Source organism: Oncorhynchus kisutch, linkage group LG10 (assembly GCF_002021735.2).
Source record: "Oncorhynchus kisutch isolate 150728-3 linkage group LG10, Okis_V2, whole genome shotgun sequence".
In the NCBI taxonomy this organism is placed as follows: Eukaryota; Metazoa; Chordata; class Actinopteri; order Salmoniformes; family Salmonidae; genus Oncorhynchus; species Oncorhynchus kisutch.
In genome coordinates, this window is record NC_034183.2 from 21,305,552 (window position 1) to 21,331,534 (window position 25,983).

Genomic DNA, 25,983 nt, shown 5'->3' on the forward strand with positions numbered 1-25,983 from the left:
CAGGGACTGCGGTTGAAAATTAGCCGGCTGGCTAAAACCGGCACTTTTACTGAAACGTTGATTAATGTGCACTGTCCCTGTAAAAATAAAAGATAAATAAACTCAAACTCAAGCACACAGCCAAGACAACACAGGAGTGGCTTCGGGACAAGTCTCTAAAAGTCCTTGAGTAACCCAGCCAGAGCCCGGACTTGAACTTAATCGAACATCTCTTGAGAGACCTGCAAATAGTTGTGCAGCGACGCTCTCCATCCAATTTGTCAGAGCTTGAGAGGATCTGCAGAGAAGAATGGGAGAAACTCCCCAAATACAGTTGTGCCAAGGTGCGAAAAGACTCAACACTGTAATCGCTGCAAAAGGTGCTTCAACAAAGTACTGAGTAAAGGTTCTGAATACTTATGTAAATGTAATACTTCAGTTTATATTTTTTATAAATGAGCAAAACATTTCTAAACCTGTTTTTGCTTTGTCATTATGGGGTATGGTGTGTAGCTTGAGGGGGGAAAAACAATTGAATCCATTTTAGAATAAGGCTGTAACGTAACAAAATGTGGAAAAAGTCAAGGGGTCTTAATACTTTCCGAAGGAACACAGTGGCCTCATACATACAGTACCAGCCAAACGTTTGGACACCTACTCATTCAGGGGTTTTTCTTTATTTGTACTATTTTCTACATTGTAGAATAATAGTGAAGACATCAAAACTATGGAATAACACATATGGAATCATGTATTAAACAAACAAAAAAACGTTTTGCCATGATGACAGCTTTGCACACTCTTGACATTCTCTCAACCAGCTTTATGAGGTAGTCACCTGGAATTTCAATTTCAAGCATTTCAATTAACAGGTGTGCCTTATTAACCTCTCTAGGCTAGGGGGCGGTATTTTCACGTCCGGATGAAAAGCGTGCCCAAAGTAAACTGCCTGCTACTCAGGCCCAGAAGCTAGGATATGCATATTATTACCAGATTTGGATAGAAAACACTCTGAAGTTTCTAGAACTGTTTGAATAATGTCTGAGTATAACAGAACTTATTTGGCAGGCGAAACCCCGAGGACAAACCATCCAGAATTTTTTTTGTTGAGGTGACAATGTTTTCAATGGGTTTTCTACGTGGATCTAGATTTATAAGGCACTTGCTTGCAGTTCCTATCGCTTCCACTGGATGTCAACAGTCTTTAGAAATTGGTTGATGTTTTTCCTTTGTGTAATGAAGAAGTAGGGTTGTTCAGAATGAGGGTTGTGTCTAGTGTACTGTTGTGGTTAGGGCACGCGACCTGAAAGCTCGCTCCACTTTGTTTTTATCCGCTATTGAACGCAGTTTATCCCATCTTAAATTTTAATTTATTATTTACGTAAAAAAATACCTAAATACCTAAATTGGATTAGGAGTTTAGGAGTTCAAGTTGTTTGAAATTACAGGTAATTTATTAGATAATCTGTAGTCATGTCGGGCGAGTTGGAACCGGTGTTTTTCTGGATCAAACGCGCCAAATAAATTGACATTTTGGAGATATAACGACAGAATTGATCAAACAAAAGGACCATTTGTGATGTTTATGTGTCACGTTCTGACCTTTATTTCCTGTGTTTTGTATTTAGTTAGTATGGTCAGGGCGTGAGTTGGGTGGGCAGTCTATGTTTGATTTTCTATGATTTGGGGTTTTCTATGTTTCGGCCTAGTATGGTTCTCATTCAGAGGCAGGTGTCATTAGTTGTCTCTGATTGAGAATCATACTTAGGTAGCCTGGGTTGCACTGTTTGTTTGTGGGTGATTGTCTATGTTGTAGCTTCACGGTCGTCATTTGTTTATTGTTTTGTATGCAGTGTCAGTACGTTCTTTATTAAAGATTTACCATGGACACTTACCACGCCGCATTTTGGTCCGACTCTCCTTTTCGCCTCTCCTCTTCGGAAGAAGAGGAGGAACGCCGTGACAGAATCACCCACCAACCAAGGACCAAGCGGCGTGGTAAACAGCAGCGACGACAGCAGCAGCAGCAGCAACAACAGCAAAAACAGAGGCCAGCATCACAGGACTCCTGGACATGGGAGGAGATTCTAGACGGGAAAGGACCCTGGGCACAGGCTGGGGAATATCGCCGCCCCAAAGCAGAGCTGGAGGCAGCGAAAGCTGAGCGGCGGCGATATGAGGAGGCAGCACGGCAGTGCGACAGGTACGAGAGGCAGCCCCCCAAAATGTTTTGGGGGGGGCAGACGAGGTGTGGTAGTAAGCCAGGTAGCAGACCTGAGCTCACTCCTCGTGCTTATTATAAGCAGTGCGTTACTGGTCAGGCACCGTGTTATGCGGTTAAGCGCACGGTGTCGCCAGTGCGTGCCCATAGCCCGGTGCGCTATAGGGCAGCCCCCCGAAAGTGCCGTGAGAGTGTGGGCATCGAGCCAGGGCGTATGGTGCCTGCTCAGCGGGTCTGGTTGCCGGTACGCAGTTTTGGTCCAGGTTATCCTGCGCCGGCTCTGCGTGCTGTGTCTCCGGGGCGCTGGGAGGGTGCAGTGCGTCCTCTGCCTGCACTTCGCTCGTGCCGGGCGAATGTGGGAGTGGAGCCTAAGGGAGAGGTGCGTGTAGTAAGCACCTAGATCTCCCGTGCTTACCCACAGCCCGGTTCAACCTGTGCCTGCACTCTGGAGGGTCCGGGCTAGAGTAGTTGTCCAGCCTGGGGAAGTGGTGCCAAGGTTGCGCACCAGAGCTCCAGTGCTCCCCCACAGCCCGGTCCTTCAGGTGCCTCCTAACACCAAGCCTCCTGAGGGTCTCCCCAGCCTGGTGGTTCCTGTGGCAGCCCCACGCACCAGGCTGTCTCTCTGTCTCCTCCCTGCAGGTGGTCCCGCCTGTCCGGCGCCGCTGCCGGAGTCTCCCGCCTGTCCGGCGCCGCTGCCGGAGCCTCCCGCCTGTCCGGCGCCGCTGCCGGAGTCTCCCGCCTGTCCGGCGCCGCTGCCGGAGTCTCCCGCCTGTCCGGCGCCGCTGCCGGAGTCTCCCGCCTGTCCGGCGCCGCTGCCGGAGTCTCCCGCCTGTCCGGCGCCGCTGCCGGAGTCTCCCGCCTGTCCGGCGCCGCTGCCGGAGTCTCCCGCCTGTCCGGCGCCGCTGCCGGAGTCTCCCGCCTGTCCGGCGCCGCTGCCGGAGTCTCCCTCCTGTCCGGCGCTGCTGCCGGAGTCTGAGGCGCCAGAGCGCCTCAGCCCAGAGGCGCCAGAGCTTCTGTCCCTCTGTCCAGAGCTTCTGCCCCTCTGTCCAGAGCTTCTGCCCCTCTGTCCAGAGCTTCCGCCCCTCTGTCCCGAGCTGCCCCTCTGTCCCGAGCTGCCCCTCTGTCCAGTGGGGTCATTGGAGGCGGACAATAAGTCGGACTAAGACAATGGTGAAGTGGGGTCCGCGTCCTGCGCCAGAGCCGCCACCGCGGACAGACGCCCACCCAGACCCTCCCCTATAGGTCAAGGTTTTGCGGCCGGAGTCCGCACCTTTGGGAGGGGGGGTACTGTCACGTTCTGACCTTTATTTCCTGTGTTTTGTATTTAGTTAGGATGGTCAGGGCGTGAGTTGGGTGGGCAATCTGTTTGATTTTCTATGATTTGGGGTTTTCTATGTTTCGGCCTAGTATGGTTCTCAATCAGAGGCAGGTGTCATTAGTTGTCTCTGATTGAGAATCATACTTAGGTAGCCTGGGTTGCACTGTTTGTTTGTGGGTGATTGTCTATGTTGTAGCTTCACGGTCGTCATTTGTTTATTGTTTTGTATGCAGTGTCAGTACGTTCTTTATTAAAGATTTACCATGGACACTTACCACGCCGCATTTTGGTCCGACTCTCCTTTTCGCCTCTCCTCTTCGGAAGAAGAGGAGGAACGCCGTGACATTATGGGATATATTGTAGTGCCAACAGAAGAAGCTCTTCAAAGGTAAGGCATGATTTAAATCGTTATTTCAGAGTTTTTTGTTGCGCCTGGCGTGATGTCCTCGCCTGGCGAGGATAAACGTTCATTTGTGTCATTTCTTTCCTTAATGCAATCAGTTGTGTTGTGACAAGGTAGGGGTGGTATACAGAAGATAGCCCTATTTGGTAAAATACCAAGAACAGTTCAAATAAGGAAAGAGAAACGACAGTCCATCATTACTTTAAGACATGAAGTTCAGTCAATCAGGAACATGTCAAGGACTTTGAAAATGTCTTACAGCACAGTTGCAAAATCCATCAACCACTATGATGAAATTGGCTCTCATGAAGACCACCACAGGAAAGGAAGACCCAGAGTAACTTCTGCTGCAGAGGATAAATTCATTAGAGTTAACTGCACCTCAGATTGCAGCCCAAATAAATGCTTCACAGAGTTCAAGTAACAGACAGATCTCAACATCAACTGTTCAGAGGAGACTGCGTGAATCAGGCCTTCATGGTTGAATTGCTGCAAAGAAACCACTACTAAAGGACACCAATTAGAAGAAGAGATTTGATTGGTCCAAGAAACATGAGCAAAGGACATTAGACCATTGGAAATCTGGCCTTTGGTCTGATGAGTCCAAATGTGAGATTTTTTGTTCCAACCGCCTTGTCTTTGTGAGACGCACGGGTAAACGGATGATCTCCACATGTGTATTTCCCACCGTGAAGCATGTAGGAGAAGGTGGTGGAGTAGGGGGTGCTTTGCTGGTGACACTGTGATTTATTTAGAATTCAAGGCACACTTAACCAGCATGGCTACCACAGAAATCTGCAGCAATACACCATCTCAGACTGGTTTGTTTTTCAACAGAACAATCACCTGAAATACACCTCTAGGCTGTGTAAGGGCTATTTGACCATGAAGAAGAGTGATGGAGTGCTGCATCAGATGACCTCCACAATCACCCGACCTCAACCCAATTGAGATGGTTTGGGATGAGTTGGACTGCAGAGTGAAGAAAAAGCAGCCATGTGCTCAGCATATGTGGGAACTCCTTCAAGACTGTTGAAAAAGCATTTAAGGTGAAGCTGGTTGAGAATGCCAAAAGTGTGCAAAACTGTCATCAAGGCAAAGGGTGGCTACTTTGAAGAATCAAAAATATATTTTGATTTGTTTAACACTTTTTTAGTTACTACATGATTCCATGTGTTATTTCATAGTTTTGATGTCTTCACTATTATTCTAAAAATGTAGAAAATGTCCAAACTTTTGACTGGTACCACACACACACACACACACACACACTTCGGCTATTTCAGCCACACCCGTTGCTGATAGGTGTATAAAATCGAGCACATAGCCATGCGATCTCCAAAGACAAACATTGGCAGTAGAATGGCCTTACTGCAGAGCTCAGTGACATTCAACGTGGCACCGTCATAGGATACCACCTTTCCAACTAGTTAGGTTGTCAAATTTCTGCCCTGCTAGAGCTGCCCCGGTCAACTAAGTGCTGTTATTGTGAAGTGGAAACAGCTCAGCCGCGAAGTGGTAAGCCACACAAGCTCACAGAACAGAACTCAGCATACAATTACATTCTAGACAATTCTGTGCTTCCAATTTTGTGGCAACAGTTTGGGGAAGGCCCTTTCCTGTTTCAGCATGACAATGCCCCCGTGCACAAAGCGAGGTCCATACAGAAATGGTTCGTTGAGATTGGTGTGGAAGAACTTGACTGGTCTGCAGAGCCCTGACCTAAACCCCAATGAACACCTTTGGGATGAATTGGAACGCCGACTGCGAGCCAGGCCTCATCGCCCAACATCAGTGCCAGACCTCATTAATGCTCTAGTGGCTGAATGGAAGCAAGTCCCCGCAGCAATGTTCCAACATCTAGTGGAAAGCCTTCCCAGAAGAGTGGAGGCTGTTTAGGCAGCTAAAGGGAGGACCAACTCCATATTAATGCCCATGATTTTGGAATGAGATGTACGACGATCAGGTGTCCACGTACTTTTGGTCATGTAGTGTATCTATTTTTAGAAATCGATCTATCAACATTATCTATCTATCTATCGAGGTCTGTCTGTCTATCTGTCTGTTTAGATAGGGTCCATACCTGTAGAAGGACCACTTCAGCAGGAACTGTCTTGCAGCCCTGGGGAAGCTGGTGCTGCCCTCGTGGGGCTTGAGGACCTGGTTGACCACGTTGTCCAGCCAGGCGGCCCACTGGTCCAGAGAGCTCTGCTGCTGCAAGGTCACCTTGAAGTCCTGCTCCAGCCGCTGGACTACAGTCTCGTCACACTGGCATACCCATGACGCCTGCTCCTGTAGACCAACAACACACAAACCCCAAGTCTGAGAGGACTTACAAGGTACAGGTACAAACAGAAATGCATGCACACACATGGACACACACACACGGAAGTGTTTTCTTCCCACTGTGCAACAAAGATGTACCCAAGGAATTATTAGTTCCATGGTCCTACCTGTACGTTGGCGAAGTCGACGCGGTTGAGGTCGCTGAGCATCTGATTGATCTGGGAGGTGTTCTGCAGCACGGCGCGGGCCGCCTGGGCCAAGTGGTTCAGAGAGGTGTACCGACGCAAGGTCTGAGCAAATGCACTCACCACCGCTGCCTACAGCACATACAAGAGATGGTTAACTTCACCTGGGAATGTATCGCTTGTAATGTATATCTGCGAGTTCAGCTGTCTGCAGAATGACTACGAGGGTGTTAGAAGGTGTTTTGTACCTTGGTGCGTACAATCTCATTGGGAAAGTCGCTCATGGCTGTGGTCAGCCAGCCCTCCAGACTCTTGGCAAAGTTGCGAATGGCCTGAGTGAGAGTACCTGCAATAAATAAAAAAAATCAGCTGGGATAAATACAATACATTGAGTGCGATAATGATAATGTTATTATAATGTAATAATGCTGAAGTTAGGTAGGTGTACTGACTGGGGACAGGGCGTAGCACGTCAGGGATGAGGATCTCCACCAGGGCCTGGTACAGGATATGGTCACAGCTCCTCATCCACAGCTTGACAGGCTCATACTTGCACAGAGCCATCAGCTTCTCCCTGGGGATCACCCCCTCCATGTCCTCATCACTGTACACACACACACACACACACACAAAATCACTAAAAGAACACTTTTCAATCACAGAAAACATACATGCATATAAAGCCTGAAAGCAAATATGACATTTTTTCCTAATTCAAATATTACTTTCTCAATCCTCTGTTGTCTGACCTGTTGGGGATGGTGGTGGTTACGTCACTAGATGGCGCTGTTGAATACCAGAAGGTCTGCCACAGCTTCTCAATGTAGTGGAACTGGAGGTTCATCACCACATCCAGAGTAGCCTACAGGGGAGAGGAGGAGGAGGGGAGACGGGAAGGACAAAACACAGAGCTGAGCCATGGCAACCAGACACACAACAAAGTTTCTCTGCAGCAGCCTCCTGACTGGTTAGAGGCTGAGTCCAAGCTAAATGCTGCCTTCCTTCCAACCCATTGATCCCAAATCAGAACAGATAATATTTGAGTGATATTTACTAGGAATTCAACTGTAACATGGCTTTAACAGGGACTATAGTGTGTGCTGTAAGTGTGTCCCTGTAATATTGGGCAGCCTCAAGTCCACACAGCTTCCTCATTCCTGTTTGAACTCTCACATACCGAGTTCTGAGCATGTGCTACATACTATAATCAACACGCCAATCAAATCTCCACATGACAGATTTACTATACTAAAGATTTACCAACTCACTATACAATTTTCCAGTAACAATATGGGCTAAAAGAAGACAACTTCACTTTGACAATGTCAAAAATAATTGAAATGGACACAGATATAGCCTAAGGTATGTTTAAATATGACATAATATAGACAGTGAAGCCACAGTCAACCCTCAGTAACAGAGCAGCAGTGAACCTCCTGTATGTTCTGTCTATCAGTGCTCTGTGATTAGTGGTAGTGTCTCTATTCACTCTTCACACCATGCCCAGAGATTCTCCTTTGGCAGGACATGCTCCCAGTCTCCAGTTACAGCCCAGCACAGTATAGGCTTTCCTTCAATCACATGATATGTTTTTGCTTCCTCTCCAAGGATCACTATGGTAACCTTGTTTACTGTTGCTCTGGGCAACAGCTTAAACACTAAACTCCAAAACAAAAAGAAGAATTCCCCTGCCCCTACAAACAAGCGTTTTGCCTCCCCAGTTTTGACACACAGGAAAAACAGCATGCTTTAGAAACTATGGCTAGAGCGAGAGAGAAAAGGGAGAGGGAGAGAAAAGAATGACAGAAAGGAGCATGCTGGGACTGAGGTTCCTTAACGCTGCCCCCACACACATACACTTCTTTATGTGGTTTTACCTGATTTATTAATTTCCTTCCACGCTGGAGTTTTTATTGCTCATTTTATCATTGAACTCAACAAAAGCATGCTTAATTGGCGTGTCTGATAGCAGGATATTTGGTTTTTATCAATAACTTTGACATATAATAATAAATGCATGTATGGGCGCCAAAGTGAATGAATATGAATGTGTATAGAGCTAATTAATGCTTTGCTTGTATGAAACAAAATGTTCCGAAAATAAGGCGCTACAGAGGGTAGTGAGTACGGCCCAGTACATCACTGGGGCCAAGCTTCCTGCCATCCAGGACCTACAGTGCCTTCAGAAAGTATTCAGACCCCGACTTTTTTCCACATTTTGTTACGTTACAGCCTTATTCTAAAATTGCTTAAATAAAAAAAATATCCTCAGCAATCTACACACAATACCCCATAATGACAAAGCGAAAACAGGTTTATAAATGTTTGCGAATTTCTTTAAAAAATATATTTAAAAAATACCTTATTTACATAAGTATTCAGACTCTTTGCTAGGACACTTACCACAGGTGAGTCCAATCAAGTTGTAGAAACATCTCAAGGATGATCAATGGAAACAGGATGCACCGGAGCTCAATTTCAAGTCTCATAGCAAAACGTCTGAATATCTATGTAAATAAGGTGTTTCTGTTTAAAAAATGTAATACATTTGCAAATATGTATAAAAACCTGTTTTCACTTTGTCATTGTGGGGTATTGTGTGTGTGGATTTCTGATGATTTTGTTTTATTTAATGCATTTTAGAATAAGGCTGTAACGTAACAAAATCTGGAAAAAGTCCAGGGTTCTGAATACTTTCCGAAGGCACTGTACATGTAAAAATGACCTCGACTAACCTGTACCCCCACACATTGACTTGGTATCGGTACCCCATGTATATAGCCTTTTTATCTTTAGTTTATTTAGTAATGTGTTCTTAACTATATTTCTTGAACTGCATAGTTGATTAAGGACTTGTAAGTAAGCATTTCACAGTAAGTTCTACACCTGTCTACATCGGCGCATGTGACAAATAAAATGTGATTTAATTTGAAACAGAAAATCTACAGCTGTATTTCCACTGAAAGCAGGGTGAGGAATAAGTTCTTCCTGGACCTTCACCTTGATTTATCCTTTGTATGCTTGTTACCTTTATTTTACATAGTACATTTAATTTACCATCAATAATCCTCCTAGTATAAAGTTAACAGATGGTTGTTTGCTCACAAAGAGAAAAGCGCATAAACATTAAACACACAGAAACACACAGAGAGCTGTGAGAGTGACAGAAATGTGCCGGCTAGACAAAGGCAGGAGCCCATGTGCCTGTCCAATGACAAGGCAACACAAAGGCCCACGGGGAGGCGAGCACAAAAAGACACCAAGATGTCCACCCAGCGCGCTGAAAGGTTAATTGGCATGTCTTGAAAGCTGAGCTGAGATGAAAGGAGGCTGGAACAAAAGGAGCGTGGTGTGGCTGGACAGAGGGAGGCCATGGATAATATGATAAACCCACGGCTTCAGTGCTTTAATTAAGCTTTTCAGGGCACCTCTCCCTTTCGGTCTCTCCTTCTCTCTATATAGCTTGGAAAGTCCCCCAAAAATGTACATTAAACATTTCACTACCCCCTCCCTCATCACTGTATCCCCTCCAGGGAGTTGGTATTCTCTTCGATCACATTCAACAGTAACTAAGGATGTGTTCTAGCACCAGCTCGTTTCCCCCATACATAATTTCATCAAATTTGCAGTGCCGTCGACTAGGACAGGATACCTGTTGAGGGCTGCAGTCTATCGCTCTTGCTGGAAGCGCCTGTTTCACCAGACCAGACCACTCCAGAGCAGTGCAGAGTGTGCAGCTAGTTGGCGCTGTGTCCACATACCTCACAGTGGTCCCTGTACAGGTTCTGCAGCTTCTTCACGTCATTCATGTTGATACGCTCGGGGAGGGGCTGGGTGCCCAGGTCAGGGGTGGGGAACGGGGGCAGGACATGTGACACATCTGCGGACACGATGACACACGGTCAAATCCCAAACAACAACATAGAGGTGTTTAATAATAATGTGAAGCGACATAATTAAATCTTGCATCCAGTGATTAAACTGGGCTGGCCATACCCTAGGCTACCATGCAAGCAGTCTAAAAGCTTTTTATCATTACTGTTTTATCCTCAGTCTTCACAAACTATGGAATTAATGCTAGCTCTGTTTTGGTACAGGGGACCTGATGGTCTCTCAGTGTTACAGTGTGGCCAGCGGAGCTCCTTACCAATGTACTGCTGGTGGTGCTGGCTCTGGGCTGCCACAGACTGCTCTGGGGTGCTGGCTGAGTGCTGGGAGCCTCCTGACAGGCTGTCTCCCATGCCATCTACCTTCTGGAGGGGCTTGAACCTGCGGAAAGGGGAGAGGGCAGCACAGCTATGTTGGGTGGGGCTGGGAAGAACTAAAGGATGACTGGGAGAGGACAGGAAGCACAAACGAGGAGAGGAGAGAGTGGAGAATAAAGGCAGGTGTGAGGTTAAATAAACCATGTATCTGAAATGAGGACGAGTGCACCACTTCACTCCATTGCAGAGAAGCATTTCAAAATCCACAAAAGTCATTTGGGCAGAGGCAGGGGACATGAAGTCAAATGTTCAAAGAATATCACAAGGAACTGGATTAACTTCTTGAGTGTAGGGGGCAGGATTTTTGTTTTTGGCTAAAAAACGTACCCATTTGAAACTGCCTATTTCTCAGGCCCAGAAACTAGAATATGCATATAATTATCAGATTAGGATAGAAAACACTCTAAAGTTTCCAAAACTGTCAAAATATTGTCTGTGAGTATAACAGAGCTGATATTACAGGCGAAAACCTGAGGAAAATCAAACCAGGAAGTGCTGTTTTTCCTGAAAGCTCTCTGTTCCATTGGATGCCTTGCCTCCATTTAAAGGGATATCAACCAGATTCCTTTTCCTATGGCTTCCTCAAGGTGTCAACAGTCTTAGCGAGAAAGATAACATCGCGTCAGTGGATAGCTGGGTGTTGGCAGAGTTTTGCTTGCGCAACAGAGAGGGGCAGCCATTGTCTCTCCCACTCCTATTGAAAAAGCGACAGTCCCGGTTGATATATTATCGATTATATATTTTAAAAACAACCTGAGGATTGATTATAAAAAACGTTTGACATGTTTCTGTGGACATTACGGATACGATTTGGAATTTTCGTCTGCGATGTCGTGACCGCTTGAGCCTGTGGATTTCTGAACATAACGCGCCAAACAAATGGAGGTCTTTTGGATATAAAAATAATCTTTATGGAACAAAAGGAACATTTATTGTGTAACTGGGAGTCTCGTGAGTGCAAACATCCGAAGACCATCAAAGGTAAGCGATTTAATCTATTGCTTTTCTGACTTTCGTGCCCAATCTACTTGGCTGCTAGTGTTTGTAATATTTTGTCTACTGAGAGAGATGTTCTTACATAAACTGTATAAGCTGTATTGAAATCTGACACGCCAGGTGGATTAACAACAAGCTAAACTGTGTTTTGCTATATTGCACTTGTGATTTCATGAAAATTAAATATTTTTAGTAATTTGGAGCGCTGCAATTCAGCGGGTGTTGATGAAAATGATCCCGCTAAAGGGATGGGTGCGTCAAGAAGTTAAAGCTTTGGCAGACAGAATGGACAGATGAGAGAGAAAGAGAGAAGAGGTGGAGGATGTGAGCGGGAGGGTTCACCTTTGTTTCTGGTGCATGGGTTGCTGTCTCATGGCCATGTACTGAGAGTCCTCTTGAAGTCTGTTGAGTGGTGAGTCTGGCTTCAGTCTGATGCCATAGTAGTGGTACTTGGAGTTGCCCCTGGAACAAACAGGAACATGGGGGGTTAATAAGGAAATTGTAATCAGCTTCGTAATCTGTTTTATCATCATCAGAATAAATCCTCACTATCAGCATCATCAATCAATCTTTCTAATCTATCATTAACATTATCCTACACCTGCTCTTCATCACCATCAAGGTCATACCTAGTGCCGAGGCGGCGGGTCCTGAGGCCCATGAAGACGGAGCGGATGAGTTTCCCAAAGGAGGCAGCGTTGACAGGGTCCAGTTTCTGCTCCTGACAATGGCGCAGGTAGTGGTTGTAGAGGGAGCTCCGGGGCAGGCTCACCCCCTCCGCTGTCTCATAGTTATCCAGCAGCCACTGCAGCTACACACACACACAGCACAGAGACACACCATCAGTCACCTACTGGACACCTACTGCTGCACTCTGATCCTCACAGTACCTCAGAGGAGGCTGGTGGTAGGAGCTATAGGAGGACGGGCTCATTGTAATAGCTGGAATGGAATAAATGTAACGGTATCAAACATCAAAAATATTGAAACCACTCGTTTGCCTCCGTTCCATTAATTCCATTCCAGCTATTACAATGAGCCCATCCTCCTATAGCTCCTCCCACGAGCCTCCTCTGCAGTACCTCCATCCTGCAGCTGTCTGCCCAAGGAGAGGGAGAGCACTGCCTTCTATTATCAAAGGACAGCAGAAACACACACACACACACTTAGTGAGTTTAAACATGAGGGTGAGAATTTTGATTTTGGCTTAAACTGTCGGGGGGGGGGGGGGTGTATTTGAAGTGATAATTGCTCATTCATTGCCTCATCAGACGACCACATATTATACCTGTCCACTAGAGCAATATAGAACTCTGCTCACCCCTATTCTCCAATAGAGAGGACTTCCCTGTCTGTGTGGATGGTGAATGGTGGAGAGGTAAAGGGATGATGATCGCCAGTTGGAATATAAATAAATACAAGCTGTGGGGATGGATATTTTTCTTCATTAACAGGTTGGCCAGACTGAGTGTGGTAGACACATCATGAAGTGGACTAGAGACTTGATGACAATAATATGACTGTCAGGAGCTGCTTGATAATATAGAGATTCTAGATAGGTGACCAAGGGTTAAGAGCGGGAATGGAGAAGAACCCCTTAGCGTCCAATGAAATAGCTGGTTTGAATGGCAGCTCTGGTAAAGTAGTCATTGAAAAGGAGGGAGGGCGTTGTGTGGCTATAACAATCACATAGCAGTCATGATGTGGAGGATGGGGAATCTGAAAACGCAAGAGGTTAAATATGCATAGCTTTTGTCAAGACATGGCCAAGGCAAGCCCAGCCACCAGCAAGTCCCACAATCAACAAGTTGTGGTTGAGCAATAAGCGGCAGCAGATGCAAGGAAAGTCTATGGTCAGACGACAATGTAGTGTTTTATGCCACAGCACCGTGAGGCTAGCATTAGCAGAAGTCTGTCAGTAAGTTCCCTTCAGCAGTAAGAGAAGAGATCTCAGTGACAAGTGGTAGTGTAGCCCATAGCCAGGGAGACAAAGGTGGGCCTTTCTAGTCCTTTTCAAAGAAAGTTCCTGTTTGACTTACATGGCTGTTGAGCAGGCTGCTTTTGTGAGTTGCAATCCCTTCAGACTTTTGGAGGTTTTCAATCGCCATTTCAAGCTAAAGAAAAAAAGGAGCATGCAAAAAAAGAATTAAAAACGGGAGGAAGCAAAAAAAGAGGGAAACGAAAAAGAGAGGAATTGAGGTGAAGGGGGGTAGACAGGGAAAACAAAATCACAAAACAGAAAGGAAATAAGACGGTTAGCTGCAGCCAGATCTCTGCATTTCTATTACAGTCAGTCAGTCTTGCGACCAAATTCATTATTGGCTGACAAAAGCATGCAAATGAGGGGGACTCAAGGGGTTAAGCTGCTGACTGAAGGCCTTCCTGGTTTGACACTATGCAAATGTATTCCGCAAACAGGGCCACGTCACGCCATGCACAGTGACAATGAGTCGACAAATTCCACCTTTCCCCCAAAATAATCATCACACAATGCAAAACATGACCAGTTATATGGAATGGTCAGTTACTGTTGCAACCGATTCAAGACAAGGACTGACTGGCCTAATACAAAACACATCTTACAGGAGATATAGATTTCCATATCATCCCCCTCTTTTCTTTCCGTTTGTTTTCCCAAAGGAACCATTTCAATGAATTTACCAGATGATTTAGATATTTTTCTGCGGTATCATGGACTAGAGAAAATAGAAGTTAAACTAGCAGGCATAGCGAATGATAAAACCTGGGACTGGGCTTGCTTTAAAGATGGGGGGAGAAAAGACACCCACAGAAAGATGCGTGGTACAGTGGCCAAACTTGAGAAGAAAAAGAGCAGGCATCGTTCCAAGGCCTTAAAAGTCTCCCAAGGGCTGTTGGCCAAATGGTAACGAGGCCGAGGGGTTGCTTTGTTTCACAGGGCGCTCAAGTGCCTGTGAAAAACTATAAAACAAGGCAGCACTGAATTATTTAAGCCTTCCCCTGTCCTGCTCTTCCCGTAATGCCATGGGGCACTGGGGAGGTTGAGGCCCACCCCATACTCAGGTTTCCCTGAGGCTTAGCAGATAGGCCAGGCAAGCAGGTGTGATGACAGTCACGCCAGCGTGCGTCACAGCCACGGCAGCGTAAGTCAGGGCAATTTGTCCTTTACGGCAGAGCAATTTGTTTGTTGGTGTAACTAATAATTTAGACACGCTTCATATACTGTAGGATACTTTAATCCGTACACGTCTTAAAAAGCTGTTTAGTAAAGGCAACCACAAACCATCCCTCGTGTATGTAATGATATGGAATTACTGACTCTCAGACATGGGTATTCATTTCTCAATTGTTGGTGCCTCTACTACAGTTGAAGTCGGAAGTATACATACACTTTGGTTGGAGTCATTAAAATTTGTTTTTCAACCACTCCACAAATTTCTTGTTAAAAAAAATATTGTTTTGGCAAGTCGGTTAGGACATTTACTTTGTGCATGACACAAGTAATTTTTCCAACAATTGTTTACAGACAGTTTGTTTCACTTCTAATTCACTGTATCACAATTCCAGTGGGTCAGAAGTTTACATACACTAAGTTGATTGTGCCTTTAAACAGCTTGGAAAATTCCAGAAAATTATGTCATGGCTTTAGAAGCTTCTGATAGGCTAATAGACATCATTTGAGTCAATTGGCGGTGTACCTGTGGATGTATTTCAAGGCCTACCTTCAAACTCAGTGCCTCTTTGCTTGACATAATGGGAAAATAAAAAGAAATCAGCCAAGAGGGGGGGAGCTTGCAAGCCGAAGAACACCATCCCAACCGTGAAGCACGGGGGTGGCAGCATCATGTTGTGGGGGTTCTTTGCTACAGGAGGAACAGGAGCACTTCACAGAATAGATGGTATCATGAGGATATATTGAAGCAACATCTCAAGACATCAGTCAGAAAATTAAAGCTTGGTCGCAAATGGGTCTTCCAAATGGACAATTAGCCTAAGCATACTTCCAAAGGACAACAAAGTCAAGGTAATGGAGTGGCCATCACAAAGCCCTGACCACAATCCCATAGAAAATGTGTGGGCAGAACTGAAAAAGCGTGTGTGAGCAAGGAGGCCTAAAAACCTGACTCAGGTACACCAGCTCTGTCAGGAAGAATGGGCCAAAATTCACCCAACTCATTGTGTGAAGCTTGTGGAGAGCTACCCGAAACATTTGACCCAAGTTAAACAATTTATAGGCAATGCTACCAAAAACAAATTGAGTGTATGTAAACTTCTGATCCACTGGAAATGTGATGAAAGAAATCAAAGCTGAAATAAATCATTCTCTCTACTATTATTCTGACATTTCACATTCTTAAAATAAAGTGGTGATCCTAACTGACCTAAGACAGGGAATTTTTACTGGGATTAAATGTCAGGAATTGTGAAAACAGTTTAAAAACAGAGTTTAAATGTATTTGGCTAAGGTGTATGTAAACTTCCGACTTCAACTGTATACCATAATGTTTGATGGACTTACGTAGTCATATCACAATCATTTCACTGACAAACCTACTGGACTGGAAACATTATTCTCCCTACTAAATTCCTAAGTCCTAACAAACAGCAAACAAGGACAGAGTATATGTAACCCATCCAAGGTGCTCACCATAGCAGAGGAGGAGCGGGAAGAGTGTGAGGCGTGGTGGCGACCCCCATCCATGCCCCCGCCGTGGATCAGGTAGGTGCCGCCACCGGAGATGACCTGACTACCGCCCACATCCATGGCGATGCCCACCATACTGTGGGGCGGCCCGCCGCCGGCCGAGGAGACCACCGTGGTGACCTGGGCACCCCCACCCTGAGAGTCAAAGTAGGCTCCTCCACTACCTTGCCCATACAGCTGGGCCTCAGGGTTATAGGAGTAGGCTGTCCGGCTGGGGAAAGAGGTGCTATAAGGTAAAGGTATGACCACAGAGCTATACAGAGTGAAATATGAATCACAAACTGTAACATTGCATCACTTAGCTTCTGTTCCTATTATAGTATTACCCATTGGGTTGCAAAGAGAGGGTACAGTGCTTTGACTTTTTCCACATTCCATTGTGTTACACAGAAAACGGCTTAAATTTAGATTATTGGGGTCACTGGTCTACATACAATACCCTATAATATCAAAGTGGAATGATGTTTTTCATTTTTTTTTTATATATTTTTTTTTATACAAATGAATTAAAAATGAAAATCTGAAATGTCTTGAGTCAATAAGTAATCAAGCCCTTTGCTATGGCAAGCCTAAAGAAGTTCAGGAGTAAAAATGTGCTTAACATGACACATAAGTTGCAATCAAAGTGTTGAACATGATTTTAGAATGACTACCTCATCTCTGTACCCCACACATACAATTATCTGTAAGGTAACTCAGTCAAGTGGGGAATTTCAAAACACAGATTCATCAAAGACCAGGGAGGTTTTCCAATGGCTCACAAAGAAGGGCACCTATTGGTAGATGGGTATAAAAAAAAGCAGACATTGAATATCTCTTTAAGCATGGTGAAGTTATTAATTACACTTTGGATTGTGTATCAATACACCCAGTCACTACAAAGATACAGGCGTCCTTCCTAACTCAGTAGCCAGAGAGGAAGGTAACCGCTCAGGGATTTCAACATGAAAACAATGGTGACGTTAAAACAGGTACAGTGTTTAATGGTTGGGATAGGAGAAAAGTGAGGCTGGATCAACATTGTAGTTACTCCACAATACTAACTTATCTGACAGGGTGAAAAGAAGGAAGCCTGTACAGAATAAAAAATATTTAAAAACATGCATCCTATTTTCAAACAAGGCACTAAAGTAATACTGCAAAAAATTGTTAGGGTCGTTGTCCTGTTGGAAGGTGTAAGTTCGCCCCAGTCTGAGGTCCTGAGCAGGGATCTCTCTGTACTTGCTCCGTTCATCTTTTCCTCGATCCTGACTAGTCTCCCAGTCCCTGCCACTGAAAAACAACCCCACAGCATGATGCTGCAACCACCATGCTTCACCGTAGGGATGGTGCAAGGTTTCCTCCAGACGTGACGTTTGGCATTCACCTCAATGACCAAGGCCCTACTCCCCCGATTGCTCAGTTTGGCCAGGCAGCCAGCTCTAGGAAGAGTCTTGGTGGTTCCAAACATCTTCAATTTAAGATTTGTTTTTTGTTGGTACTCTTCCCCAGATCTGTGCCTCGACAGAGTTGTATCTTGGAGGTCTACGGACAATTCCTCTGACCTCATGGCTTCTACCTCAAGCACTGTCTGCTGTGGGACCTTATATACAGTCGTGGCCAAAAGTTTTGAGAATGACACAAATATTAATGTTCACAAAGTCTGTTTGTATGATGGCAATTTGCATATGCTCCAGAATGTTATGAAGAGTGATCAGATAAATTGCAAAGTCCCTCTTTGCCATGCAAATGAACTGAATCCCCCCAAAACATTTCCACTGCATTTCAGCCCTGCCACAAAAGGACCAGCTGACATCATGTCAGTGATTCTCTCGTTAACACAGGTGTGAGTGTTGACGAGGACAAGGCTGGAGATCACTCGGTCATGCTGATTGAGTTCGAATAACAGACTGGAAGCTTCAAAAGGAGGGTGGTGCTTGGAATCATTGTTCTTCTCTGTCAACCATGGTTACCTGCAAGGAAACACGTGCCGTCATCATTGCTTTGCACAAAAGGGCTTCACAGGCAAGGATATTGCTGCCAGTAAGATTGTACCTAAATCAATCATTTATCGGATCATCAAGAACTTCAAGGAGAACAGTTCAATTGTTGTGAAGAAGGCTTCAGGGCGCCCAAGAAAGTCCAGCAAGCGCCAGGACCGTCTCCTAAAGTTGATTCAGCTGCGGGATCGGGGCACCACCAGTACAGAGCTTGCTCAGGAATGGCAGCAGGCAGGTGTGAGTGCATCTTCAAGCACAGTGAGGCGAAGACTTTTGGAGGATGGCCTGGTGTCAAAGAAGGGTAGCAAAGAAGCCACTTCTCTCCAGGAAAAACATCAGGGACAGACTGATATTCTGCAAAAGGTACATGAATTGGACTGCTGAGGATTGGGGTAAAGTCATTTTCTCTGATGAATCCCCTTTCCGATTGTTTGGGGCATCCGCAAAAAAGCTTGTCCGGAGAAGACAAGGTGAGCGCTACCATCAGTCCTGTGTCATGCCAACAGTAAAGCCTCCTGAAACCATTCATGTGTGTGGTTGCTTCTCAGCCAAGGGAGTGGGCTCATGCCTTTTCCAGCATGATGGAGCACCTTGCCATAAGGCAAAAGTGATAACTAAGTGGCTCGGGGAACAAAACATCGATATTTTGGGTCCATGGCCAGGAAACTCCTCAGACCTTAATCACATTGAGAATTTGTGGTCATTCCTCAAGAGGCGGGTGGACAAACAAAAACCCACACATTCTGACAAACTCCAAGCATTGATTATGCAAGAATGAGCTGCCATCAGTCAGGATGTGGCCCAGAAGTTAACTGACAGCAGATTGCAGAGGTCTTGAAAAAGATGGGTCAACACTGCAAATATTGACTCTGCATCAACTTCATAATTGTCAACTAAAGCCTTTGACACTTATGAAATGCTTGTAATTATACTTCAGTATTCCATAGTAACATCTGACATTGTAGACTGCCATGTAGACTGTAGACAGGTGTGTTCCTTTCCAAATCATGTCCAATCAATTGAATTTACTAAAGGTGGACTCAATCAAGTTGTAAAATACATCTCAAGGATGATCAATGGAAACAGGATGCACCTGAGCTCAATTTCAAGTGTCCTAGCAAAGGGTCTGAATACTTATGTAAATAACCTGTTTTTGCTTTGTCATTATGGGGTATTGTGTGTAGATGGAAGAGGAAAAAACCGAATTAATCCATTTTTGAATAAGGCTGTAACGTAACAAAATGTGCAAAAAGTCAAGGGGTCTGAATACTTGCCGAATGCACTGTATGCGTCAGCCTAATAATTATACAAATAGGCCCTATTATACACTGCTCAAAAAATAACGGGAACACTAAAATAACACATCCTAGATCTGAATGAATGAAATATTCTTATTAAATACTTTTTTCTTTACATAGTTGAATGTGCTGACAACAAAATCACACAAAAATTATCAATGGAAATCAAATGTATCAACCCATGGAGGTCTGGATTTGGAGTCACACTCAAAATTAAAGTGGAAAACCACACTACAGGCTGATCCAACTTTGATGTAATGTCCTTAAAACAAGTCAAAATGAGGCTCAGTAGTGTGTGTGGCCCCCACGTGCCTGTATGACCTCCCTACAACGCCTGGGCATGCTCCTGATGAGGTGGCGGATGGTCTCTTGAGGGATCTCCTCCCAGACCTGGACTAAAGCATCCGCCAACTCCTGGACAGTCTGTGGTGCAACGTGGCGTTGGTGGATGGAGCGAGACATGATGTCCCAGATGTGCTCAATTGGATTCAGGTCTGGGGAACGGGCGGGCCAGTCCATAGCATCAATGCCTTCCTCTTTCTTGCAGGAACTGCTGACACACTCCAGCCACATGAGGTCTAGCATTGTCTTGCATTAGGAGGAACCCAGGGCCAACCGCACCAGCATATGGTCTCACAAGGGGTCTGAGGATCTCATCTCAGTACCTAATGGTAGTCTGGCTATCTCTGGCGAGCACATGGAGGGCTGTGCGGCCCCCCCAAAGAAATGCCACCCCACACAATGACTGACCCACCGCCAAACCGGTCATGCTGGAGGATGTTGCAGGCAGCAGAACGTTCTCCATGGCATCTCCAGACTGTCACATGTGCTCAGTGTGAACCTGCTTTCATCTGTGAAGAGCACAGGGCGCCAGTCTTGGTGTTCTCAAAGACATCCATACATATTTAAATGCTTTATTATGCATGCTTTTGAATAACACTTCCGGTTTTGGCGTAAAATACCATGTTACCCGGGAGAAAAGTGATTTATTCTCAGGATGGAACATCTTTAAAATACCGGGAAAATATTATATTCAACCCTAGGGTTCCCAAGTGGCGCAGCGGGCTATATCAGAACGGGCCATGATCGGGAATCCTATAGGGCGGCGCACAATTGGTCCAGCGGCGTCCGGGTATAGTATAGCGGCGTGAGATACGAGATATTAGCGTATTCGTATATGAGACCTAATGTTCGATTGACACCTCTATAGATTAAGTTTCAAGAAAGGAAAAGCACACATAGGTTAAGAGATAGCAAAATAAGCATAGTAACTGTGAGCCCACACATAGGGAGTAGTGACATACACACCAATAGGGAGACACACATAGGAGTAATTTAATCAGAATTAGAAATACATACACATAGATTTTCCGGAATGGCACGAAGGTATCTGCACGCACTACCAATGGAAACTATCTAATGTTGAGACCTAAACGTTAAATTGGCCAATATACATTAGCCGATCTAACATACTAAGATCTAACAGCATCTAACAGTAAGACCTAAAAGTAAAACTGGTTGAAGTAATTGATCTAAAGTATATTAGTAGGAAGGGAGGCAAGAACTACTGGAGGCACGCAAAATAGGTTTGACCATTCCATGAAAAGAGACACACACATAGATTGTGCAGGATAACAACTATTGTAATTGGATAACGGTAAACAGCACATACATAGATTGAGAGAATATACTGTAGAACATAACTATAGTAATTGGATAGCGGTAAAAAGCACATACACATAGAAGAAGATGAGACAGAAAAAGGATTGGGCGGCTGTAAAAGGAGACGAGACCCCAGGTCAGGGGGCAGTGGTTGTTTTACAGTGGGCTGTAGATAGAGAGCAGAGAGAGAGAGAGCGGACAGACAGGAGTCAAATATTTATTGCTACTCTTGGGGAAAGAGCAGGAAAGATTTAAAAAAGAAAGGGAAAAGGTCGAGAAAAGGGGACAAGAGTCAAGAGAGGAAAGGAAAAGAGAAGATAAGGGGACAGACAGGGAAAAGAGAGAGTGGCAGAGACAACGAGGGAGCGAGAGTAAGGAGAATCCTCACTGGGGAAACGCTTGGACCTTTAAATTAGGGCTATTTTCTGGGAATGGTCTCGATAGTGCGTGCCTACAACACGGGAGACTCGGGTTCGCATCTCAGCCTGGGCACCACTAGACTAAAATTCATTCTGATTGTAATTCAACTATTGATAGGTTTTGCCTGGACAGATACGGTTGTTAGTGTTTGTTTAAGATATAATCTGAACGTTTTAATAGCTTGTTTAGGTTAAATTGAAAGACTAATTCTTTCAAAATAATAGCGAGGCGATTTCGATGGAATACGTTGTGTTGCCCAAATGATCTGCTGGAATAATGTATTGAGACTGGAGTCATATTTAAATTACTGAATCACAGATGAGACAGTTACCTAAACCTGATGAATTCTAAATAATAACGGAGAGATAATTGCGATTGAGTTGTGCCCATCGAAATGTGTTTTTATTCTTATGGATTGACTGATGTAGGTTATACATTTTGCCGATTTACATATTACACTTAAGGCTGGAACAATTCATAAGGGTGAAGTCGAAAGATGGGATAGTTGTAAAGTTTGGTTATAATCGTACGATAGTGTAAGGTAAGACAGAACGTTGTTGGAGGAGAGGTTGTATTTTTGTCCACTGGTAAGAAGAGGACAGTTAGTCGTGCTCACTGGGCTATATTTGGCTGTAAGAGAGGGAGGTCTGAATAGTTGAATCATAAATATGTTGTGATAGTTCCCGGTTATTGATTTTTGGTTTGATTGTTTAGGTAACACCAGTGCAATTGAACAGGAAGTTAAGGTATACTAACATTATAATCTGTTTCCATTACATGGAACCATGACAGGTCCGCAAAGTGGATTGCAGGTTGAGTAATTTTATTTTAAAGGGAAGGTGACTGAATGGGATTTAATGTTGCAAAACAAGCTTGGAGGGCACATTCAATTAAGTATAATGAACCATTGAGGAAATGTAAAACTAATGATTGGAGGGAGTACAATGGAATTACCATTATTATTAGGTTTTCTTTGTAGTCAACGTTTGGGTTCCTGAATCGGGGGCACACATATAGAATATTATAAATATTATAATTTTCTGAGTTTTAATTAAACGTGAATTATTTTGATAAAGGAAATGTACTGGGAACCTGGGATGCAACATGTAGAAAATGTTTGAGGGTTTTTCTTTAATTTGTCCTCTATCATGGCTTTCCCTTGTGGTCTGATCAGCTTCGTGGGAGGGCCATTTGGATAATGAATTTAAGGTCATTTGTGAAACTGATTTTAAGGTAAATTGAGTAATTGATAATTATGAACGAGTTTATAGTTCTTTGACATAGTGGTAATTTGAACCAATGAGAAGAAAGAAATGGCATAGCCTTGGATTAATGGTAGATTTATGGTAAGTATTTAGAACCTAATCCAGACCAACAGGACAGGGATATATGACATCTGTGGTGATTCAGAATTATTGAGAACATTGAGATAACCTTAATCAACCTATCTAATTACTTTAGAGATGAAACACAGTGGACTGTGCTCGCACTGTGCTCGGCCCGCCACAGGAGTCGCTGGTGCGCGATGAGACAAGGATATCCCTACCGGCCAAACCCTCCCTAACCCGGACGACACTAGGCCAATTGTGCGGCGCCCCACGGGCACCACCAGAGCCCGGGCGCGAACCCAGAGTCTCTGGTGGCACAGCTGGCGCTGCAGTACAGCGCCCTTAACCACTGCGCCACCCGGGAGGCCGTTTTTTGTGTTGTTAAGAAGGCAGAGCAGCACTTCTCCCCATTTTAGCCAGTGTTATATCAACATGTTTTAACAATGACAGTTTAAAATCCAGGGTTACTCCTAGCAGTTTAGTTCATTGCTACTTCCCATATTATTTATTACAATATTTAGTTGAGGTGAATGTTTTGTAACGGGCCTAGACATCTGCCCTGGGGAATTCCTGATTCTACCTGGATTATGTTGGAGAGGCTTCCATTAAAGAAGATCCTCTGTGTTCTGTCAGACAGGTAAATCTTTATCCGCAATATAGCAGGGGGTGTAAAGCCATAACACATACGTTTTTCCAGCAGCACACTATGATCGATAATGTCAAAAGCCGTACTGAAGTCTAACAAAACAGACCCCACAATCTTTTTATACTGTAAAATAGCATTGTATCTGGTCAAACACCATTTTTGAAAGGTTAACTAAGGGTTAACTAAGGGTTGGTAACAGGCTGATTGATCGACTATTTGAGCCAGTAAAGGGGGCTTGACTTTTGCTTCCCTCCAAGCCTGAGGGCACACACTTTCTAGTAGGCTTAAATTGAAAATGTGGCAATATCTTCTGCTATTATTCTCATTTTCCATCCAAACTGTCAGACACCGGTGGCTTGTCATTGTTAATAGACAACTTTTTCACCTCTTCTACACTGACTTTAAGTATTTCAAAATTACAATGCTTGTCTTTCATAATTTGGTCAGATATATCAAATCAAACTTTATTCACTTTACCGTGAAATGCTTACTTACAAGCCCTTAACTTCTCTAGGGTAGGGGGCAGCATTCGGAATTTTGGATGAAAAGCATGCCCAAATTAAACAGCCTGCTACTCGGGCCCAGAAGATATGATATGCATATAACTGGTAGATTTGGATATAAAACACTATAAAGTTCCCAAAACTGTTAAAATAGTGTCTGTAAGTATAACAGAACTGATTTGGCAGGCGAAACCCTGAGAATAATCCATTCGGGAAGTAGTTTTTTTTGTTGGTTTTCTAGTTTTCTATTCAATACCATTACAGTATCCAAATTGCAGTTACTATGCCTTCAACTAGATGTCAACAGTCTTTAGAAATTGTTTCAGGCTTGTATTCTGATAAATGAGGGAGTAAGACCAGTCTGAATGAGTGGACCCTACCGTGTCACAGAGCTTTTTCATGCACAATCCCGAGAGAGTGCCTTTCTTGTTTTCCTTTTATATTGACGACGTTATTGTCCGGTTGAAATATTATAGATCATTTAGGCTAAAAAACAACCTGAGGATTGAATATAAACATCGTTTGACATGTTTCTATGAACTTTACGGATACAATTTGGATTTTTTTTGTCTGCCTGTTTAGACTGCTTTTGAGCCTGTGGATTACTGAAGAAAACGCGCAAACAAAACAGAGGTTTTTGGATATAAAGAGACTTTATCAAACAAAAGGAACATTTATTGAGTAAATTAATGTCTTCTGAGTGCCACCATATGAAGATCATGGTAAGGGATTCATTGTATCTCTATTTCTGACTTGTGTAACTCTTCTACTTGGCTGGTTACTGTTTGTGATGATTTGTCTGCTGGGCTATGTTCTCAAATAATCGTAAGGTATGCTTTCGCCGTAAAGCATTTTTAAAATCTGACACCGTCGTTGGATTCACAAGAAGTTCATCTTTAAATCTATGTAAAATATGTTTTGTTTTCTGAATTTTTATAATGAGTATTTCTGTATTTGAATGTGGCGCTCTGCAATCTCACTGGATGTTGGCCAGGTGGGATGCTAGCGTCCCACATACCCTAGGGAGGTTAATCAACAGTGTAGTTCAAGAAGAAGAAAATATTTACCAAGTAGGTTCAAATAAAAAGTAAATAATAACAATAACAAGCTATATACAGGGGGCACCGGTACTGAGTCAGTGTGCAGGGGTACAGGCTAGTTGAGGTATTTTATACATGTAGGTGGGGACAAAGTGACTATGCATAGGTAACAAACAAACAGCGAGTAGCAGCAGTGTACAATGGGGGTAAATGTAAATTGTCCAGTGGGGATTTTTATGAATTGTTCAGGAGTAGTGGCTTGGGGGTAGAAGCTGTTGAGGAGCCTTTTAGTCCTAGACTTGGCAAGATATACTTGGATGTGTAGTGTAAGCATTTGTGGCAGGCATGTCATGCCTAAATTTGCTAATCTTGCCAATGTAAAAAATAATTAAAGTAGTTGGCAATATCAGTGGGTTTTGTGATGAGTCATCTGATTCAATGAATGATGGAGCGGAGTTTGCCAAATTTTATTTAGGGTGCTCCAAAGCTTTTTACTATCATTCTATATATCATTTCTCTTTGTTTCATAGCATAGTTTCTTCTTTTTATACAGTTTAGTCATATGATTTCTCAATTTGCAGTACTTTTGTCAATCGGTTGTGCTGCCAGACTTATTTCACATAGAAACACGGGATTTTCGGCAGGTTTATTGAAATAATGTTTAATAATTATGAAAATATTAATAACAATCCACCCATGAGGCCATCAGAGGGCGATTTGGTCATTTGACTGCAGGAAATTGTTTTACTTAATTAACAGAATTACTGAAG

The 25,983-nt window shown here is 44.0% G+C and overlaps 1 protein-coding gene across 2 annotated transcripts in view; it reads right to left on the reverse strand.

Annotated features, from left to right (window-relative positions):
• LOC109897902 (DNA-binding protein RFX2-like) overlaps positions 1 to 25,983 on the reverse strand; it is a 63,306-nt gene that overhangs the window by 6,058 nt on the left and 31,265 nt on the right. Inside the window, exons 5-15 of one of the 2 annotated variants that reach the window (XM_020492553.2) lie at positions 16,281 to 16,548; positions 13,693 to 13,767; positions 12,283 to 12,464; positions 11,996 to 12,115; positions 10,540 to 10,661; positions 10,154 to 10,272; positions 7,142 to 7,254; positions 6,845 to 6,996; positions 6,641 to 6,738; positions 6,375 to 6,524; positions 6,005 to 6,213 (exon numbers count right to left, since the gene is read on the reverse strand). In XM_020492553.2, coding sequence (XP_020348142.1) covers positions 6,005 to 6,213; positions 6,375 to 6,524; positions 6,641 to 6,738; positions 6,845 to 6,996; positions 7,142 to 7,254; positions 10,154 to 10,272; positions 10,540 to 10,661; positions 11,996 to 12,115; positions 12,283 to 12,464; positions 13,693 to 13,767; positions 16,281 to 16,548 — 1,608 coding nt within the window. The remainder of the gene's footprint in view (positions 1 to 6,004; positions 6,214 to 6,374; positions 6,525 to 6,640; positions 6,739 to 6,844; positions 6,997 to 7,141; positions 7,255 to 10,153; positions 10,273 to 10,539; positions 10,662 to 11,995; positions 12,116 to 12,282; positions 12,465 to 13,692; positions 13,768 to 16,280; positions 16,549 to 25,983) is intronic. The other variant, XM_020492554.2, reaches the window with a different exon arrangement.